The sequence below is a fragment of the Amblyomma mixtum genome, chromosome 7, assembly GCF_055824585.1.
Source record: "Amblyomma mixtum isolate Tamu chromosome 7, ASM5582458v1, whole genome shotgun sequence".
Classification (NCBI taxonomy): Eukaryota; Metazoa; Arthropoda; class Arachnida; order Ixodida; family Ixodidae; genus Amblyomma; species Amblyomma mixtum.
The window spans coordinates 112,433,157-112,451,545 of record NC_143018.1 but is presented as its reverse complement, the minus strand read 5'-3'; the positions used below and the strand labels follow the sequence as shown (position 1 = coordinate 112,451,545).

The 18,389-nt window shown below is 48.2% G+C and overlaps 1 protein-coding gene across 1 annotated transcript in view; it reads left to right on the top strand.

The window, feature by feature from the left end:
- The first annotated feature begins 16,854 nt into the window (after nt 1-16,854).
- Nucleotides 16,855-18,389, top strand: part of LOC149337234 (nischarin-like) — a 41,393-nt gene continuing 39,858 nt past the window's right edge. The window contains exon 1 of the mRNA XM_089553400.1: nt 16,855-17,130. Coding sequence (XP_089409526.1) covers nt 17,044-17,130 — 87 coding nt within the window. The 5' untranslated portion in view covers nt 16,855-17,043. The remainder of the gene's footprint in view (nt 17,131-18,389) is intronic.

Here is an 18,389-nt window from a genome sequence, read left to right as displayed (position 1 = left end):
GCAGATGTCCTGCTTGGCTGCCCGGTACACTTCCAGTGTCGACTTCCCCTCCATGGCAGCCCTCCACGCCTCTCGCTCCTGCGCATGCACTTGGGTATTAACTGCCTTGGCCCATTTCCTCGCGTTGTCGGCTTGTACTTCATTTCTGAAGAAGCCGAACTTGCGACGAAGGTGTTGGAGCCGCTTCACCCATGTAGTCCGCAGGCAGTATTGACTTACATAGTCAAAGACTCTGCGCGCCCATCGATTTTTGTGCATCAGGCGCAGCCGGCCGTCGTAGGCTATTTTGCTTCTTGCCTCGCGAGCCTCGAAGGTAGACCAACCGAGGTCTCCCTGCACTGCCTCGTTAGCCACCCGCCCATGACACCCCGGCGCCAGACGTCCCACCGCTCGCTGACCACGCTCGAGCCATTCCCTTGTGGGCGCTGTCACGCAGATAACTGAGTTTGCAAATGACAATGCGGGCACATGAACTGCCTTCCACAGCTTGCGGACCATAACAAATCGATTGCAGCCCCATAGGCACCGCCTTCTCAATATGTTTCCCGCTCGCTGCGAAGCTTGTTTCAAGGGTTCCTCATGTTTTGCAGCATATTCTGGCTGCGTGCTGAACCTAATGCCTAGGTATCGGTATTCAGTTGCCATCTCGAGGACGTCCCCGTTTGGTAGGTGGACCGGCTGCTCGGCGTCCAGCGGCGCTGAAAAACACAGCACCGCCGACTTCTTTGAGTTGAAGCTCAGGCCAAGTGGCGCCATGGTCTCAGCGCATATGTTGATGAGAGCCTGGAGGTCCGCATTGGTCTCTGCCATTAATACTACATCATCGGCAAAGACTAGGCCCGGTAATATCCATCGGTCCTTTACACCACCGCCGATGTAGCTTAGCGTGAACCCCAACTGCGCTTCCAACAGCTTGCGCTCCACCCCTGCAGCGTACAACATATACAAAAGAGGGGACAACGGGCAGCCCTGCCTCAACCCTTTCTGTACGGCCACTGGCTCCGAGCTGACGCCGCACACTGTGGCCACCACTGTGCAGCGTGCATAGAGGCGACGAAGCACGTCGATCCAGGCGGAGGGCATTTCCAATGACTCTAGGCGTTGCATTAGAGGCTCATGTGGTACGCTGTCATACGCCTTCGCGACGTCCATAAAACAGCAGGTCAGCCCACGAGCTTCCCTTCTTGCAACCTCAATACACTGGGTGAGGACAAAAATATTATCCTCCAGCCGCCGGTCTCGACGAAAACCATTTTGGAGCTCCGTCAGATGCCCATTTTGCTCCGCCCAGCCACTCATCCGCACTTTTAACACCTGCGTAAACACTCTGTACATTACACTTGTCACTGTCAGAGGCCGGTAGTCACGCAGAAGGCCGCTGTCCCCACCCCTCTTGGGAATCAGTGTCACTCTTGCACGAAGCCAGTCTACTGGTATTGGTGCACCTTCCAGAATGCCCCCGAAGATATTCGCCATTTGTTTTCTTGACTGGCCACCGAGGCACTTGACGAGGCCAGCGGGGATGCCATCCAAACCGCAGGCTGTACGCGCGCTGATTTTGCCAATGGCCCTGTCGACTGCTCCACTCGAAACCGAAAGTGTGCGCTTGACAGGTGCCGCCATCTGTCGTTTGCGCCTGTAACTAACATGAACGGCACAAGTGTAGTCGGAGCTTGTGTTTCCTTTTCAATAGGGGCGTGCGAATATCAAATTTTTCGAATACGAATCGAATACGAATACTTGGTTCCGAATATCGAATCGAATATCGAATAATCAAGGACAGACGCATTTAACCACTACAAAATATTTATTTGGGCACCCAAGAACATCACAGTTCAACTATCAGTGACGAAATGAGCACGAAAGGTGTGTGTGGCTGCACAAAAAGTATCAAAGTCTCTAACATTCTTCTTAGAAGAGTGGAAATATCAGGGAAGATGACTAGTAGACAGCATTGATCAAGGCTAGCTTGCCATAAGCACAGAAAGCGCGTTGCTAGGATGAACATAAAAGGTTGTCGTGAAGGAAAACCGGCTGCTCCACATCGTCAGGAAGAAGTAGTTCCCTTTTAGCTGAAACGACTTGTCCAGCCACAGAAAATGCCCTTTCAATTGGCACTGAACTGGCACGTACAGCGAGGTATTTCGTGCACAGCTCTGACTATACCAATTTCGCAGGTATAGCCACAAAAAATTCTGGGGGCACTTTGGCTCTCTAAAGTGCTGCAAGGCGAAAGCGTTTCCTGGCCACTGTTTGTTTTTATTTACTTGTTTATTTTTCATATTTTGTTTTTCATTTATTTATTGCTCCTTTTTTAATTTGATTATTTTTATTTTTATTTTCACATTTTATTTTTATTTTATTTTTATTCTCGTATTTTTATTTTTATTTTCCTTTTCTTGACTTTACTCTTTTTATTTATGAATCCCATGCATTCACTAGATGCGCCTTTATCCATGCTGGAACCTTGAGCCTTTTAAGCAGTGACGCCGAAAGGCGGACGAATCTGCCGACGCGTCTGCTAACGACAAAAGGTCACCAGCGCAGTCAGCTACTGCATGGCCCTACGTTACGCATTGCTCTGGGCGCCGCAATGTTGTTATGGCTCTGTCGATAGGACTTGCGGACCGAACTGAACGCCGGTGCTCGCAATAGAATATTCGGCTAGATACGAATATTCGCGTCGTGTCGAATGATCGAAACACCGCGAATACTTGGATTTCGAATCGAATACGAATACTAAAAATATAATATTCGAATTATATTCGAAAATTTCGAATATTCGCACACCCCTACTTTTCAACCAATGGAGCTAGAGGAGGAGGGGCGGCCATGTAGTAAGGAATTGGCAAAGACTGATCCAACTGAGTATCCAGTTGGAACGTGTGGGGACGCCTTCGTCCCTTGCGTTCGATTTCCTTCAACGCACTAGTTTCCTGTAGTTAGCTCCTCCGCAATGCACCCTTCTCAGTTTGGTTACTCTAGCTAACAGGGGAGGGCGCTCGCGTCGCAGCGACAGCAGCGCCACGGATGGCGTGTTCTGCCGCTCGCGCGCGGGGGAAGGCTAGCTCTCTTCTCCCTGGGATCGGGAAGCGACCGGACGTTTCGCTCGCAGCTCCGCTCTTCGTCATCGGGCGCCTCTTGGTTGGAACTTGCTCCCGCCGAGCCCGTCCCGCTCGGCCTCGGAGTTTATCCCTTTGCCCTACCGTGGGCGGACGTTCGCTCGTAGCCGTGCTGGTGAGTCGGACATCCTAGATTCCTCAGTGTATTTTCTTGCTAGCTGGCGTTATTGTTGCTATAGCAATAAATGCCTTGTTTGTGTCAGCCATTGTGTCGTTCCTTTGTTCCCGTAGAGCACGGCCCGCCGTGGTCGGCGTGCGCTCAGTAGCGTACGCGACCACGGGGTGGGGTAAGCGCGGTTTTGAACTGAGTCAGCCGCGCTTAAACGGGGAGAACGTATTTATCTCCCCAGTTTTAAACCCCACAAACTCAAGTGCTCCAATTGGGAGCCCATTTGGACTATCCAGTTGGAACGCCCTTCCTAATTGGACCAGTTGGAAACCCAACTGGTTTCAGTTGTTTCTTTTGTCTTTTTTTTACTGGGACGGGAACCATGCGGCGGGTTGTTCCGCGGAATAAAGAGGGTGAGTACGTATGGCGAGAGCGAAGGAATGTTCATCTGCAGTGGGTTTTACTAAAAACAGCAAGTAGCTCTTGCACCGTCTTGCACAGATGGTATTTACGACTCTGCTGTGCAACCCAGTCAAAAAAACCATTGGAACCAATTGAATTTCCAATGGGTTCCAATTGGTTCCAATTGGACGAGTTCAGTTTCCAATTGGAATGGCGTTCCAATTGGATGGTCCAAATGGACTAACCAATTGAACCATTTGGGTTTCCAAGTGGTGAGCCCAATTGGTCCGCCGAACTGCACCCAATTTATCCAATGAATGTTTGCATGTTTGACGAAAAAGGTAGAACTAATATGTTACTTACAATAAGAGCTATCAGCAGCTTAGCCTAATAAATTGTACTCATCACCTATACCACCACTGGAGCAGAAATAAAATTAAATATCTGCGCTCAGTGGGCTAGCGCCACCGGCCCCAGCATGAGAGCCTAATAAATTGGGTATATAAGTTGGAGCAGAAGTGTGTTCTCTGGATGTACATATTGAGCTAATGTATGCTACTAGCCTGAATGTGCAGTGTTGCTTGTGTATGATGCATGTGTGTCTGTTGGCTTTGATTTCCATAAAAGCATGTTAATTTCAATTCCGTAGAAAAATGTTGACTGGTACTAGGCACAGTGTCTCCTTGCAGTCCTCATATATCAGTTTTCCTTTTGCACATTTTAATATGTTAAGTTGTAGAAATATTCATCCAAGATCCTAGAGCATATTATTCAAACATTTAGCTACCTTTCTCAATGAACGTAGCATATTTTGTGAATATTTTCTGGGTCAGATAACTGCCTGGCCTAATGGGTCCAATTGGCTAGTCCAGTTGGATCCAATTGGTAGGGGGCTAAAAACACAACTGGAACCAATTGGTTCCATTTGGGAAATCCAATTGGAAGCAATGGGAATGTCCATTTAGTTCCATTTGGAATGTCCAATTGGTTCCAATGGTTTTTTTTTTTACTGGGAAGAGCTACTTGCTGTTTTTAGTAAAACCCTTAACCCACTAATAATCACATATGAAGAAATGAACGAAGGCACGATACGTTTCCTCGATATCAAGCTGTCACTGGCGCCTGATATATATGGGACATTTTGGATGTACCAGCCTAGAGGTAACAAAGGTTTGCTTCCGTTCAGCTCTGCACATTCGAAATTAGTGAAGAGGGCAATCGTGAGGTTATGTTTTCAAAATGCGTTGAAGAAATCTTGCCCGGAATTAGTCAAAGAAAATTTTGAGCAGCAGGTGCTGAGGCTAAAGGAAGCAGGTTATCCGGATCAGGTTTTGGTTTCGGTGGCAAAAAGCCTGCTCAAGAAATTTGGCAAAAAGGGTACGGTGCCTAGCAAGGAGGGAGCAAAACCAGGGTGTCGAACCGGAACTGAACCCGAAACCGGAACCGAACCCGAATTTTCGCCCGGAACCGGAACCGAACCGAACCCATATTTTTTTCGCCATCTTGGAACTGAACCCGAACCGGAACGATTCAAAGGAACCGTTCCGAACCGGTTCGGGACCCGGTTCAGCCCCAGTTATTTTGGATTCCGGCATACGTCTTGTTTTCCGACAAAATGAGATGATCTATCGCATAGATTTACCCACCCGTAGCTGTCTGCGCTGGGAAGTGCGAAAATCGTACCCAGTGTATGCGGCAGCAAACTTACCGGAGATGTGGTGCCTGGGAAAAAGTCTAATTGACCCTTCTGTAATGAATTCTAAACACTTGTACAGTACGGTCCACTGCGAAAGGGAACACGCGATCGCGTGGCCTCCGCGCTTCGCGGAGCGCTCCTGCCGAGAACTTGTGGGAATTGTCGGCACAAGACGCATGCGCAGTAAGCATGACGGCTGGTGACTCCGCGCATGCGCCTGATGTCGCCTATTCTCGCCGCATCCAGGCGGCAGGGCTTTGTGAAGCGCAGAGCACACGCGATCGCATGTTCCCTTTAACAATACACCGTACTGTACGTCAGGTTTATGTGAAATTTTGAGTTAGTACTCCTCCCCTTTTACATATTTGCGTAAATCTTTAATCAAAGTATTAGGACTGCTCTAACTCAATAAAGTACTATAGACTCCAAACTTTTGCTTGCGGGCTCTCTTCTTTCAAACAATGCGTTAGATGTTGCTGTACATGGCACCGCGTGGTATTCACCAACACATAATAAATAATTTATATTTGAATTTCTTCTTGACCCTGTTTCAGTTTCACCAACATAACGATGGGTGTGACGTGTAGTGGAAATTAGGTCGCGTTAGGGGCTATAAAACTGCAATATAACTGCTGATACGTCGTTCGTTGTAATGATAGGTCTTGAAGCCGGCTGATTTAAGTGCAACAGTGAGTCAAAACTACATATCAGCGTTTGTATTAGTTTTCCCGTGCCTCAGGTGACCTAATGTTGAACTCACGTAACAGCCATCATTCGGTTGGTGAAACCGAAACAGCATGGAAGAATAAATTCTTTTCTAAATTATTTAGCGGCAGTAGCCGAATACCACACGGTGATCTATGCATCCTAATATCTATGGCGTCATTTGAAAGGAGAAAACACGCAATAAAACTGGGTGTCTATAGGCATTTTAGTACCGATTGAGAATGCCTTCCTTTTCTTTGCGTCATTTCCCACAGATAGACGAAATATTAGCGCGAGCCAACAGTGTTGTGATGGTGGTTTTTGAGAAAAGGAATTGAAGGGCGCATTCTGTCTCACTTCTTGATGGACACCTTAACCGCGCCATAAGAGAGGGAGGAAGGTGGGGGTGAAAGAAAAAAGAGAAACAGGCGGAGTAGGGGTGGGCTCCGGAATAAGGTCTACCAGCTGGCGATCCTTAAAGGGCAACTGCATAGGTTTTACAAATCGGCGAGCTTAAAAGGGTCAATTTGTGAAACTTCCAGGTAAAGTATGCGAAGTCCTTTTAGCCTAGCATTTGAAACGGTGACGTAATCACAAATTAAAATTGCGATGGCCTTCAAGCTTCTCCGCAGCGCACAACGCTAAGGGGGGACGCATGATGACGTCATCGAAAGTATCCGTACATTTCCAACGCCTTTGAAAGAAAAAACCAACACCACCGAAGTCAAAGCCCGCCGAACGTTGTTTGGCAGCGTCCAACGTGGCACGGCAGGGTGTGGCTGACGGCAGCAGTAATTTGAAATCATACCTTCCGTGACATCACATTGAACTTCGCCGCACTCCAATGTTGCTTTAAGGAAAAGTGCAAAATTTAATTGTCGATTACGTCACTATTTTAAATGGTTGTGCAAGAAACTTAGCATGCTTTACCTACAGCCTCTATATATTTGAATCCTTGAGTATCGCGAAATTCTCAAAAAGTGGCGCAGTTGCCCTTTAACGTGCACTGATATCGCGCAGCCCACGGTGCCTTTTGAGTTTCGCCTCCAACAAAACGTGGTCGCCGGAGCCGAGTTCGAACCCGGGTACACCGAATAAATAACCGAGCGCCCTAAGCACTGAACAACCGCAGTAGGTAGTGCAACATTTACTTTTGTAGGCGCTCATTGTCTGAGATAGCAAGTTCTAAATAAAACCCCTCACGGTGGGTATGTAGGGCAATAAAGAAAAAAAAATGGCTCAATGGCTGTGAAGCTCGGCTGCTGATTCCAAGAATAAACAAACCAGCGTGACGTCGCCAGCTGGTCTCCGTTAATCTGGAGCCCTCCACTACACCGTCTGTCATGTAGCCCCAATGTCTACTCGACACATTAAACCCGAGATATTACTACTAGTTTGAGACAGAAATGGTAATAGCGCTGCAATAAGACGTACACAAGAAAGACTGATACAGGACACGCGCTAGTATTACCAAAAGAAGGATGTATAAATTGGTGCAGCTTCTTTTTTTTTAGAATCCGCATATTCTTGTTTGCACGCGACGGAAATAAGAAACGAAAGGCGGGTTCTTGGCAACGGGGGAGATGTACTAATAAGGAAAAAAATAAATACCGGTTACACAAAAGGACAATGCGGAAATACACGAGCTCGCTGGCATGCGATAGTGATTCCGCCCAGAAAGATGCTACTGCGATGAAATGTAACTACGGTGAAGTGATTTCGTTATGCCAATTCGCTGAAATCGTTCTGCGTCTAAGAAAGAATTACTGCCAGTCGCCATGCGCGCGGCTCCATCCGCTGTTCTCGCACTGCTCGATCTTGAATTCTCTGTCTGGCGACTTATATCTACTTCTCGCAGTCATATTTGCCGTTCTTAGTGTCTGACAAGACAGGCTGATGCTTTTTTGGTGTTTTTTTCGTAGAACGCTTGGGCGACTAAATACGTTGAGCCTTCACAACAATCTGCCTCGGCTATGTCGGGTACAGGTGGGTGATGAGGGGTGGAGAGATGGGTGAGTTTTTGAAGGTGCATTTTTACCAGTGAATGCTCTGATGTACGCGCACAGGAGTGTGAATCAAGGATGGAGGCTGCACGCACGCAGCGCGGTTGTTTTTGGGAAAGCAAGCTATACTGCTAACGCAGTAAAATGAATAACTAAAAGAGTATGCATAGTCTAACATTTGACTCCGAGCGGGATTCCTACTAATGGCGGCGCAACAGAAAACTCTGTTTACAGATGCTTTAGGCTATTCGGCTATCTTGTAGGCTTTTTTTTATGGTTGTTGCATGAAATATTGGGAACCTTTCTGACCCTCCTCATTCCTTACTTGACCGCGTCGATTTCAGCGATCACGGCATGCCACCATAACTCCCTGCCTCCGCCCGCACATGCTATGCATATGCATACCACGTGACTAGCATGGCCAGCAAGGATTTCAGAATTATCTAATCGCTGTTGTGAGTTGATCCGCGACCATGGTCAGTAGCTTCGCTTTCGACGATGCCCCTTTCTCACGCGCACCGCGCTTCTTCCATTCGGGATGCTTTGCCGAGCCGGCGAACGCGTAGGCAATGATTGCCCTCGTTGGCCATCGACGCGGGTTTGGCCGGCGGTTACTTATTATTTCAATAGAAAATTACAGCATATCGTTACCGTTCTTTTTTTTTTAGCGTTTACAGTGTTACCGGACGCCGGACTTTCCGGTTAGCGCTGCGCACAGCAGTGCCGCCTTTTAATTCCATTTCTGGGTTGACATGTCTTTCCGGGGCGGTGTCGTGAAGGTTGAGGGGCGCTATTTCATCTGCGTGCTTAGTGGAAGGACGACCTCTACAACCTCGGGGTAGTTCACGCCACCTCGTTCGCTATAACCGAGTGGGGTGGCCAGAGTTGTTCGCTGTATCTGCGACGAATTTCCGTTGCCCTTATGCATATTTTCATAGTAGCACCACACCCGCTCGCAATAAGCGAGCGTTCGTTATATCTGGGAAATTAATGTGGGCTCCACTGTACATCCGCTGACTTTGCTTTAATACACCAGTATAGAGAAAGTCTAGGTAAGGCTGTATATGTATGGGTAGAGGAAGTAATGCCCGATCGCAACATTTGTCATCTGCCCTGTGGAGAGGCCGTACAGGTAAGTAAAAGCGAAGAGTGAGAAAACCGAATGAATCAGCACTCCCGAGCATGTCCAGAAAAGACAGGCGAGCACTTAGTTACCTATCAAGCACAGCTGCCAGAAAGGGGTTGTTTGTAGTTTTGAAAATAAATGCCTGAAACAAGTTGGTGGACAAATGGTGCACGCCAGATTAACCACTCTTTATCACTCTATTAAGGGCGCAAAAAATTCTGTTACGAAAAGGTTGCCTTTCATAGCGCCCCAGGAAAAGTCCCAAACATTCTATTACAAACAAATTCCTTACTTTACTATAGTGAGAAGCCACGATTAGTTGAGTTTTTGAAGCTACTGAGCTATAGGGGCTCGGGATATATAACGTGAGTCACAAAGGCGATGTCGAATAGGTGATTTAAATAAAATATGTTTGATAAGTTCTGGATGTTAGGGAGAGCCAGTGCTCCCACGAGGCTCTCGTTGGGTGGGGGATGGGCGGTGGAAGGATTCTCGAACATTTCCTTACCATGTAGTAAAAGAGGGGGGGACTGGCAAGTCGGTTTCGGGGTGACGGAAAGGTATCTGCCTGTATATGTATACGTGCCAACACATGACAGTTTCGTTTCTCAGTAGTGCGCGGGAACGTAGAGGGCACGTGCGGCGGAAATTTTGGTGCCTCGTAAGTACACTGCGTACGATAAAGTCCCAACTGACTAAAGCTTCAAGGGAGACCTATTACTCGCGCTACGGGGTCTCCCAAACTGCTGAAGCAGGAGGGTCTTGTAGATGCAAAATCCATCGGCTTATCGTCCTACACCTCATAATGTGGATTATAGCGTATATACATAGCCGATTTCCATTAATTTCGAGTTCATTTCATTTTGCGGCTCTTGCCGTAAATTCGTCTTTTTGCTGCGGACAATAAATAAAATAGGTAAAGTGAGAACATCTCACATTAAACAATTTTTTCATGCTCATGTAACGCAGTAAACACGACAAAAGGAAGACGGGAGACGGCACGAGCGCTGACTAACAACTGGTTATTTTATTCTGGGATAAGTATATAGAGGCTTAGGACACAGGAAACAACCCCAAAAAACAGAACAAAGGTTAAAACTTAAAAATCATAATGCGCATGCACATCACATTCTGACGTCTTTTTAACGAAATTCGAAGAGTATCTGCCACAGCACAACGTTTACAGATACTTTTTTAGTTTCATAACTCCTCCTCTGAAAGCGGGTGCTGCTTGTACCCGGGCGGTGAGAGGGCGCTGCAGTCGAGGTTTGCGCGGTCACCCGCGCGCGCGGCTCCTCTCCTACAGATACAAGGGCGTCCGCAGAAATTTTTGCAGGGGGGGGCCCATTGGTTGTTGGCGCCGGAGGGGGGGGGGGGGTATATTCGTAGCAAAAATGCACTATTTGCGGAATAAACTTATTTATTTGTATATAAATAAGAAATAAGTAAAATACACACATGAAAGAAAAAGCTAGGAGAGATACATTGGAGTTTATCAACGAAGAAACCATTAAAACTAATAAAAAAATGCAAAAAGATACTATCACTTCGTGGAGAAGTGTGCTCAGTCTTGCTGCATACGGGTTCTCGACTCACCCGGATTGATGACCAGCACACAGCACAATATGTTCACAAACACGCAACTACAGTCACTCACTCACTCAGTCAGTCTTCCTTGAACAGCAACTGTAGGCGCCTCGGATTTTTCTGGGTGAATTGCGTAATTACACGGGTGATAAATTCATTTCAGTGCTTCATTACACGCTCTCGGGGCACACTCATCATACATATTGATTGGAAAAACGGTTGAACGCGTACGTCGAAAACAAAAGATGACTATATATACAACTAAAACTTATTTACAAGATAAATGCACTCTCGCAGCTTCATACACCTCGCTCCATCTTGCTCGCGCATCCGCACAGTCAGGCAACCGCACACACACTGCTCGCCGCTCGTCGTTTTCTCGTCCGCTGTCTTGGATGTTCTCAGCTTCGTTGACAACCGGCCACTAAAAACACCGAAGCACAAACACAGAGGCGCGCACACGTGCAAGGGCTTACTTGCCGCAATATCCCCGAATGCGCACTCTGGGGGTGAAAGGAACGCCGCGCGACTTCCGAGGGGAAGGGACACTCGCCACTCCGGTCGTAAAATTTGTTTTTGTGTTTTTATGGGGTTCAGAGCCCCTAAACGACTCAGGCTATGAGGGACGGAGTATAGTACAGAGTTCCGGATAATGTCGACCACCTGGGTCTGTTTACCATGCACTGACATCGCACAGTACATGGGCGCTGTTGTGATTTGAGGCCCAGACAGAGGGGACAGGCGAGCCAGGCGGGCGCTATCGGGCTGCGTTGACCAAAGCCGCTGGTTTTCGGAGAAGACGTAAGGAACGCTGGTGTGGGGCGCCTCTGGAGACTGCGTCGCCGTGAACAAAAGCAGCTAATCCCCTTTGCCGAAGATTCTGAAAGCGGCGCTTCTACCGAACTGCGCTCTCCCGAGGATCGGAGGAGACAGCGAGCGGCGGTGGCGCCGTCTGATCGCCCGCTTGCCCCTGAGCAGTCGGACAAAGCGGGGGTGGACACGGCTGATTTGTCCTTCCCTCCTGAAGGATTCATCGGTGACCGGCGTAACGAAGGCGAAAACAAGATGCCCTCTGCACTGTCTGCCTCCGTGTCGCTATCTCTCTAGAGATCATAGAAACAGATACCCATCTCAAGACGGCTCGAAACACATGCTCGCTGGTGCCGCTGTATGTCTGCAACAGGTCGCCCTTTAGTAGAGCTAACGATGGCGTGGTTTGAAAACGGCGGAACGACGCGCGCCCGGACGCGGAATTTCGCAGATATGTGACCCAAAGCGTGGAAGCGGGGCTGCTTTTACCCTTTTGGCTGAGCGCACCACCGCCCCTGGCGTGCGGCCATCACTCACGGTTCGAGTGAGTGATTTTCCAGGGGGGTGCAGCCGCCCCCCCTTGCCCCCCCCTCCGGACGCCCATGTACAGATACTACATAGCCCGTGCCCGGGTTTGTCGTTGCCTTTTTTTTTGTGCTTCTGTGTTCCTGTGCGCTCTGCGAACACGTGGTCCCCATCGTGCACTCAGAACAACAAACGCTGCTGGCCGTGAAGCAGCTTTCGAGCGCGACGACGCGCACTTGCTTCGTGCCCGGTTGTACCAGCGGCTACAAGAGGAGATGAAGTTTAACGGAGTACACTGTGGGGCCAGTTGGTCGTACATAATCAGAAAGAAAAAACGTAGCGTTGAAAGAGGACACAGAAAGATGAGGACAGGACGGGGCTACATTTTTTTTGTTGCTCATGAAGGGGACGAGAACAAATAAAAGTGCCCAATGTAGAAGAAATGTAGTTTAACAGCGTACACTGTGGGGCCAGTTGGTCATACATAATCTGAACGAAAAAACGTAGCGTTGAAACAGGACACAGAAAGATGAGGACAGGACGGGGCTACACGTAGCCCCGTCCTGTCCTCATCTTTCTGTGTCCTGTTTAAAACGCTACGTTTGTTCGTTCAGATTAGGTACAAGAGCAACCCGGAGAAACGCCATCCGGACGGAAGCAAGAAGAAATATCAATATCATAGACTTCCTACACAACAAGGGCGTCAGCTACATTCTCACAGCGAAGTTAAACCAAGAACCGCTTGACACATTGAAAAAGCCTAGAAATGCTCATATATAATTGTTTTTTTTTAATCGAGAGATTTTTTGGCCTAGTGAGGTCAATAGGAGGTGACGATGACCACCCTACAGTGACCAAGTTCAGCCAATTATTTAGGCTGCTTTCTCTTTATACACCTGTTGAAGTAGCTGTAAAAGGGAACTGTGAGACGGGAACTGACGGTGTCTTAATTAGTGCCTTCGAGAGCCTCGGAGAAAAGCGTCGCGACGCCCTCATCCAGAAAAAGGCTAGAAAGAACAGATCTGGCAGGAGCTGATGGCGATACTTTTCAGGGACCTCTCCAATGCCTCCAACGACCACAGATACAGTGTTCCATCACCAGAAGAAACAGCCTTGTACTATTTGGCAGGCTATGTGGCTTTTAAAATGAAAAATAAAGCGCAGTGTGAACTCTGTAACGCAATGTGACGCACTTGGCAGGCAGGATTCTCTGCCGCGTGAGGCTATGCTCATTACTGAGCGCGAGTATGTCAGTGGCAGTCTCGCGTACCCTTCCGAAAAGATGTTTGCCTCTGTAAGCGCGGTAGAGGGTGCTATAAAACAGGCTAGAAAGGGCGAGATGTTCGGCGACCTGTTTTGGAACCTGCTGGATTCTCTTGTAAAAAAAGGCACGAATGGTGTTGGTTGTCCAGAGCATGCTGAGGTGTTGACAGCTCAATTAATTGATTTTTATTTAGTGACGCGCATGCACTTCTTTGCGTGAGGAAAGTGCTTGGAAAATAGTAGCGCCGTTAGAGCTCCAAGAGAGCGAAAGTAGGCGAAGCTTGTCTGACAAATTAGTTGACAGCAAATCTGTCTACAAGGATGTTTAGTGGGTTTGTGAATAAAATTTTTCTGTTTAAATGCCAAGGGCCTTGAATTACTCTTGCATTTCGCCTACACCGGTATCGAACTCGCGGCTTTCGGGAAAGCAGCCGCGGGCCTTACGCACTGAGACAGCGGCGGGTTTTATTTGCACCAGCATTGCTGTAATAAAACGTAAAAGTAATTTTGCGCGAAATGCGAGACACAACAGCCAGTCGCGAAAAAACTGGTTCGGCGGATAATCCGAATCTATCGAAGTAGCAAGGTTAGGTTCACCTCACGAGAAGCTGAATCGAAGCATGCATTTCGTCATTGCCCGTACAAAACGGCCGCTTGTGACACGGCTCAGAATACTGCTCTTAAATTTGCAAACGCGCTAAGCACACATATGTTATGGAATACCTCCGGGCAAGAGCCGGAAACAAAAAACAGCAGTCGCGCAGCGATGATTCGAATGCGAGTGCTCGTGCGAAACGCTGCACGCCAGCAGACGACTCTCGCTCTCCAAGCTCAACCCGCGATTGCAGCGCCGCGGTGGCGGGGACGGCGACCGGCCGCCTGCTCCCTACGGGCGCTGCGAGGAGTTACGGAACTAAAAAAGTATCTATAAACGTTGCCACAGCAGACGTCTCTCCCCTATATCCTGGACCTCACACAACGCCAAGAAAGCCTGACTCTTTATCTACCAAATTGATAGATGGTGAAGCAACACTCATCGGCTTCTTTTCTGATCCCATTGGCCTCGACCAACTCCCTACAAATGCAAACAGCGTTATTAACCAGGACACTTGTCTTATCTACTGGGGGAAGCAATCGTAGCACTCGCTGCAATGCAAAGCCAAGTTGTACGACACAGCTACTTTTTTCACCCATCTGTGATGTTCGAACAAATACTCATTGCTTCTCCACTTAGAAACAAATTTCCTGTTTAATCACCCTGATCGAATTTTTAAGGAGATGGTGGAGGCCTTTATGATCAGGATGGAAGCAGATGAGCGTGTTGCTTCACCATACATCAATTTAGTTGATAAGGAGCCAGGCTTTCTTGGCAACTGTGTGAGGTCCAGGAGATAGGGGAGTGCCGTCTACTATGAAATATAGTCTTTGAATTTCGTTGAAAAAGATGTCATGACTCGACTATAATGTGCATGCGCAGTATGTTTTTTTTAGGTTTAATCTTTGCTCTTCTGTTTTTTGGATTGTTCACTGTGTCCTGCACCTTCATATACTTTTCCAAGAAGGTAACAAGCAGTTGTTAGTCAGCGTCTGTGTATTCTCCAGACTTCGTTTTGTCCTTTTTCATGAACCCTTGCCAACTAGCCCAGTATTATGTTCTCGTAAACAAATCTTTATATTTTCTATTTTGTACAGTGATGTGCAAGAAAAAAGAAAACGCATAGCAAAATTGACTGAAGCCTATCGGCGTTATAATTTTTTTGTCCTGAACTCGTTTGAACCCGTTTGAACCGGTTCGAGACGGTCCGAACCGGTTCGAACCGGAACGGAATAGCCCTCTGGAGCCGAACCCGGAACTGAACCCGAAAGGCGTGAACCCGAACCCGAACCGAACCCGAAAAAATGCCGGTTCGACACCCTGAGCAAAACAAAAGGAGAAAACGGTGGTGATTCCGTACATTCATGGGGTGTCCCATAATCTTAAAAGAATTGCGTCGAAAGTAAAAACTAGGGTCATTTTTTCAGCCCCGGACAAATTGGAAAACTTATGCAAAATAGTAACGTACCCAGAAAGAAAAGCTAAGGGGTGTAAAAAGAAACACCAAGTCCCCATGGTCGCATGCGCAGAAGGAGTGGTATACAGGTTGCCGCTGACATGTGGCAAAGCATATGTAGGCCAAACGGGGCGATGTTTGAAAGAGCGGCTCCGTGAACATCGGAAGAACATGGAACGGAAAGGCGATGGGAATTTGGTTGTTCATTGTCAAGAGTGTAAATGTGTACCTTCCTATAACGAGACGAAGATAGTAAGCAGGAACCGTGACCAAACGGCGCGTGAAATAATTGAAGCCATGAGCATAGCGGACAGTGGGGTTACATGCGTGAGTAGCACGTCCCTTTCGCTACTATCAAAGGAAAGGGCATTTTTGCAAAAGGGAAGGTAGGACTGGACATATGACAAGACAGTTTGTCGATTTTTTATCATCCGGGTGTTACCATCTTCCATTTTTATCAGCTGCTGGTGTGTATAAAGAGCAGTGTTTCCCGAATAAAAATTCAGTTGTAAGTCCAGCGCTGTGTGTGTGTGTCTCTATCTTTCAGTCCGTGTCTTTTAAGCGCAGGTATATTTCAACAAGGGAACTACTTCAGGTGGAATAGAGTTCCTGTATATGCTACCAAAGGTTAGCATATACAGGAACTCTAAGGTGGAACAGCCGGCAGCGCCCCTGGCTGGTGGTGGTGAAAACATTTATTTCGAATGAACTGGAGGTATGTTTGGATCAGCCCGTAAGGGGCCGATCCTTACAAACACTAGGTGGAGGTCCCTAGTATGGGACCCCAGTGGCGGTTGCCGCCGCCCGGGCGCGCCCGACTAAGGCTTGTTGGGCCTGTAAGTCGTGGCAGCCGAGCAGGGTCGCCTCCCAGTCCTCCCGGGTTGGGTTGGGGATGGGGGGAATAGCGGGGTTGGAGGGTCTAGAAGGGGGAAGTGGGCTCACTGCCGTATCCCTGCGCCGCTTCGCCTTGGCGCACCCAGCGTCGACCTCCCTGATGCCAGCCAGGGGCGCCGACCATTATGTCACATGAAGACCATAATGGTCGGCGCCCCTGGCTGGCATCAGGGAGGTCGACGCTGGGTGCGCCAAGGCGAAGCGGCGCAGGGATACGGCAGTGAGCCCACTTCCCCCTTCTAGAACACTGTACCAAGGTCCAAAGGCTTGGAATTTACCTCCCTAAAGTCTCTAACTGCGCGGAACGCCGCCAGGTGCACGCGTCGTCTGCTACGGAGCTTTTTAAACTGTTTTAACACCAACACTAGTTCCCGAACAGGCGTAACACATTGCCATGATTACTTCCATGATATATCTAGCACAACAGTTGGCGTTATAGCTAAATGAAAACTTCGTAATTTTGTTGCAGTTGTCCATTATGCCAGCGCTATCAGTGCGCACGGAGGCGAGAAATAGAATCCGAAGTTAGAACTCAATCCAAGCCAAAGCATGGCCAAAGCCATTAGGGCTGCTCAGCTGCTCAGGTGGGCTTGGCGCTGCAGTTTTTCTTGCTCTCATGTGCCTGTTATGTTAGCGCATGAGCAGGTACTCGCTTGACGTGACTGTAGGACCGTTGCGCTTACGCGTCGTCCACGACACTGTACTCGGAGCGCCGACTGTCAAGCCTGCCAGCTCGAAGTGTGTGCCGCCATGGCGCTATACGTGCCCGTCCAGTCGTGGATGAAGGCTTCCGAGACCGTCAAGATCATTGGGACCGAGCAAGGCGACGGGTTCACGGTGAGAGTGGCAACCAGAGGTTCTCTGTCCGCGCTGGGCCTAGGTTTTCACCAGCGTAGTGCGTTGACGACTGCATGGCAGTTTGCCGGCGACCGTGCCTGGAAGTGGCTCGCCACCACCCCGGTCTTCGCCGACTGAGCGCGATGAATGAGTGGGGCGCCCGCCTTTGCCGCGCATGAAATTTTTTGCACCTTATACGCAGCCAGGTTGCCAGTAAAACTAATGGCAGTGGAATGCAGCAAGCGCACATTCTAGAGCAAGGTTGGAATTTTCGATATTCCCTGGCAGCTAACGGTGGTTTAGTTTCCGAACAGCGTTTTATTAGAAGCAACATCTGACCAAGCTTGTTCACATCTGTGTTGGTGGCCTACTGAGCAGGGTGTGCACACTGCGTCCGGCGTCGTTCTTCTAGAAGGTTCAGGTAGTGAGGTTATTGTTTGCCTAACGTGTCATGTATGTAGCTGACATGTCACCTATGTTAGCTCCCCCCTCCTTACCTTGGCGTATACGCTTGCTTCTTACCTTTTGCCGTTTGCGCAGTTTACGGCATTATGCGGAAATAGTGCGCACTACCCGAACGTATGACTAGTGCGTGACAGTTCCTTAAATTCTGCCTTACGGAGCACATTGTAATGCTTGGTATTGTGCATTGTCTTGTTTAAGAATAAAGGTGACTACTCGTGAGCTGGTGGAAGCTTTTACGCAATGCTAAGCATATGTCCCATCGTCGCATGTGTTTAATTTTTTTTTTTGTGCTTCAGAAAGCTGTCTGTTACAAGTGCAGCACTTGTGCCCCCTTACTCTACCCTCTCTTTTTGTGTGATGTGTGTTTTTGTACGAGTTGCTCTGCCAAATCGTTTTTTTTTTCTTTCTGCATGAAATGGGAACGAGGTGTTCTTTGATTTTGCTAGCAATGGGGTGGGTGGGACCACACCTGCAGGGGTGCTGTTGTGGCATGTTATGCTTGGATGCATGCCATCAGGAGGTGTGCGGATGCCTTATTTCCTACAGAATTTCATACAGAAAGAGTGTTGACTCACAGTGGCGAAAAGAACTAGAAAACTAACCAGTAAGTATGCTGGACATGAGGACGGAGAAAGAAAGAGCATTAAAGGACAGGTTAAAAATGCGGAAGTTAAAAATTGGATCAATTCAATGGAAAACAAACATAGTGTAGAACTATATCGATACTGGAAAAGGCAGATCAGGAAAGAATTTTTCTATGATAACTCAGGAGGCAGTGCCCTACTCTTTGAAGC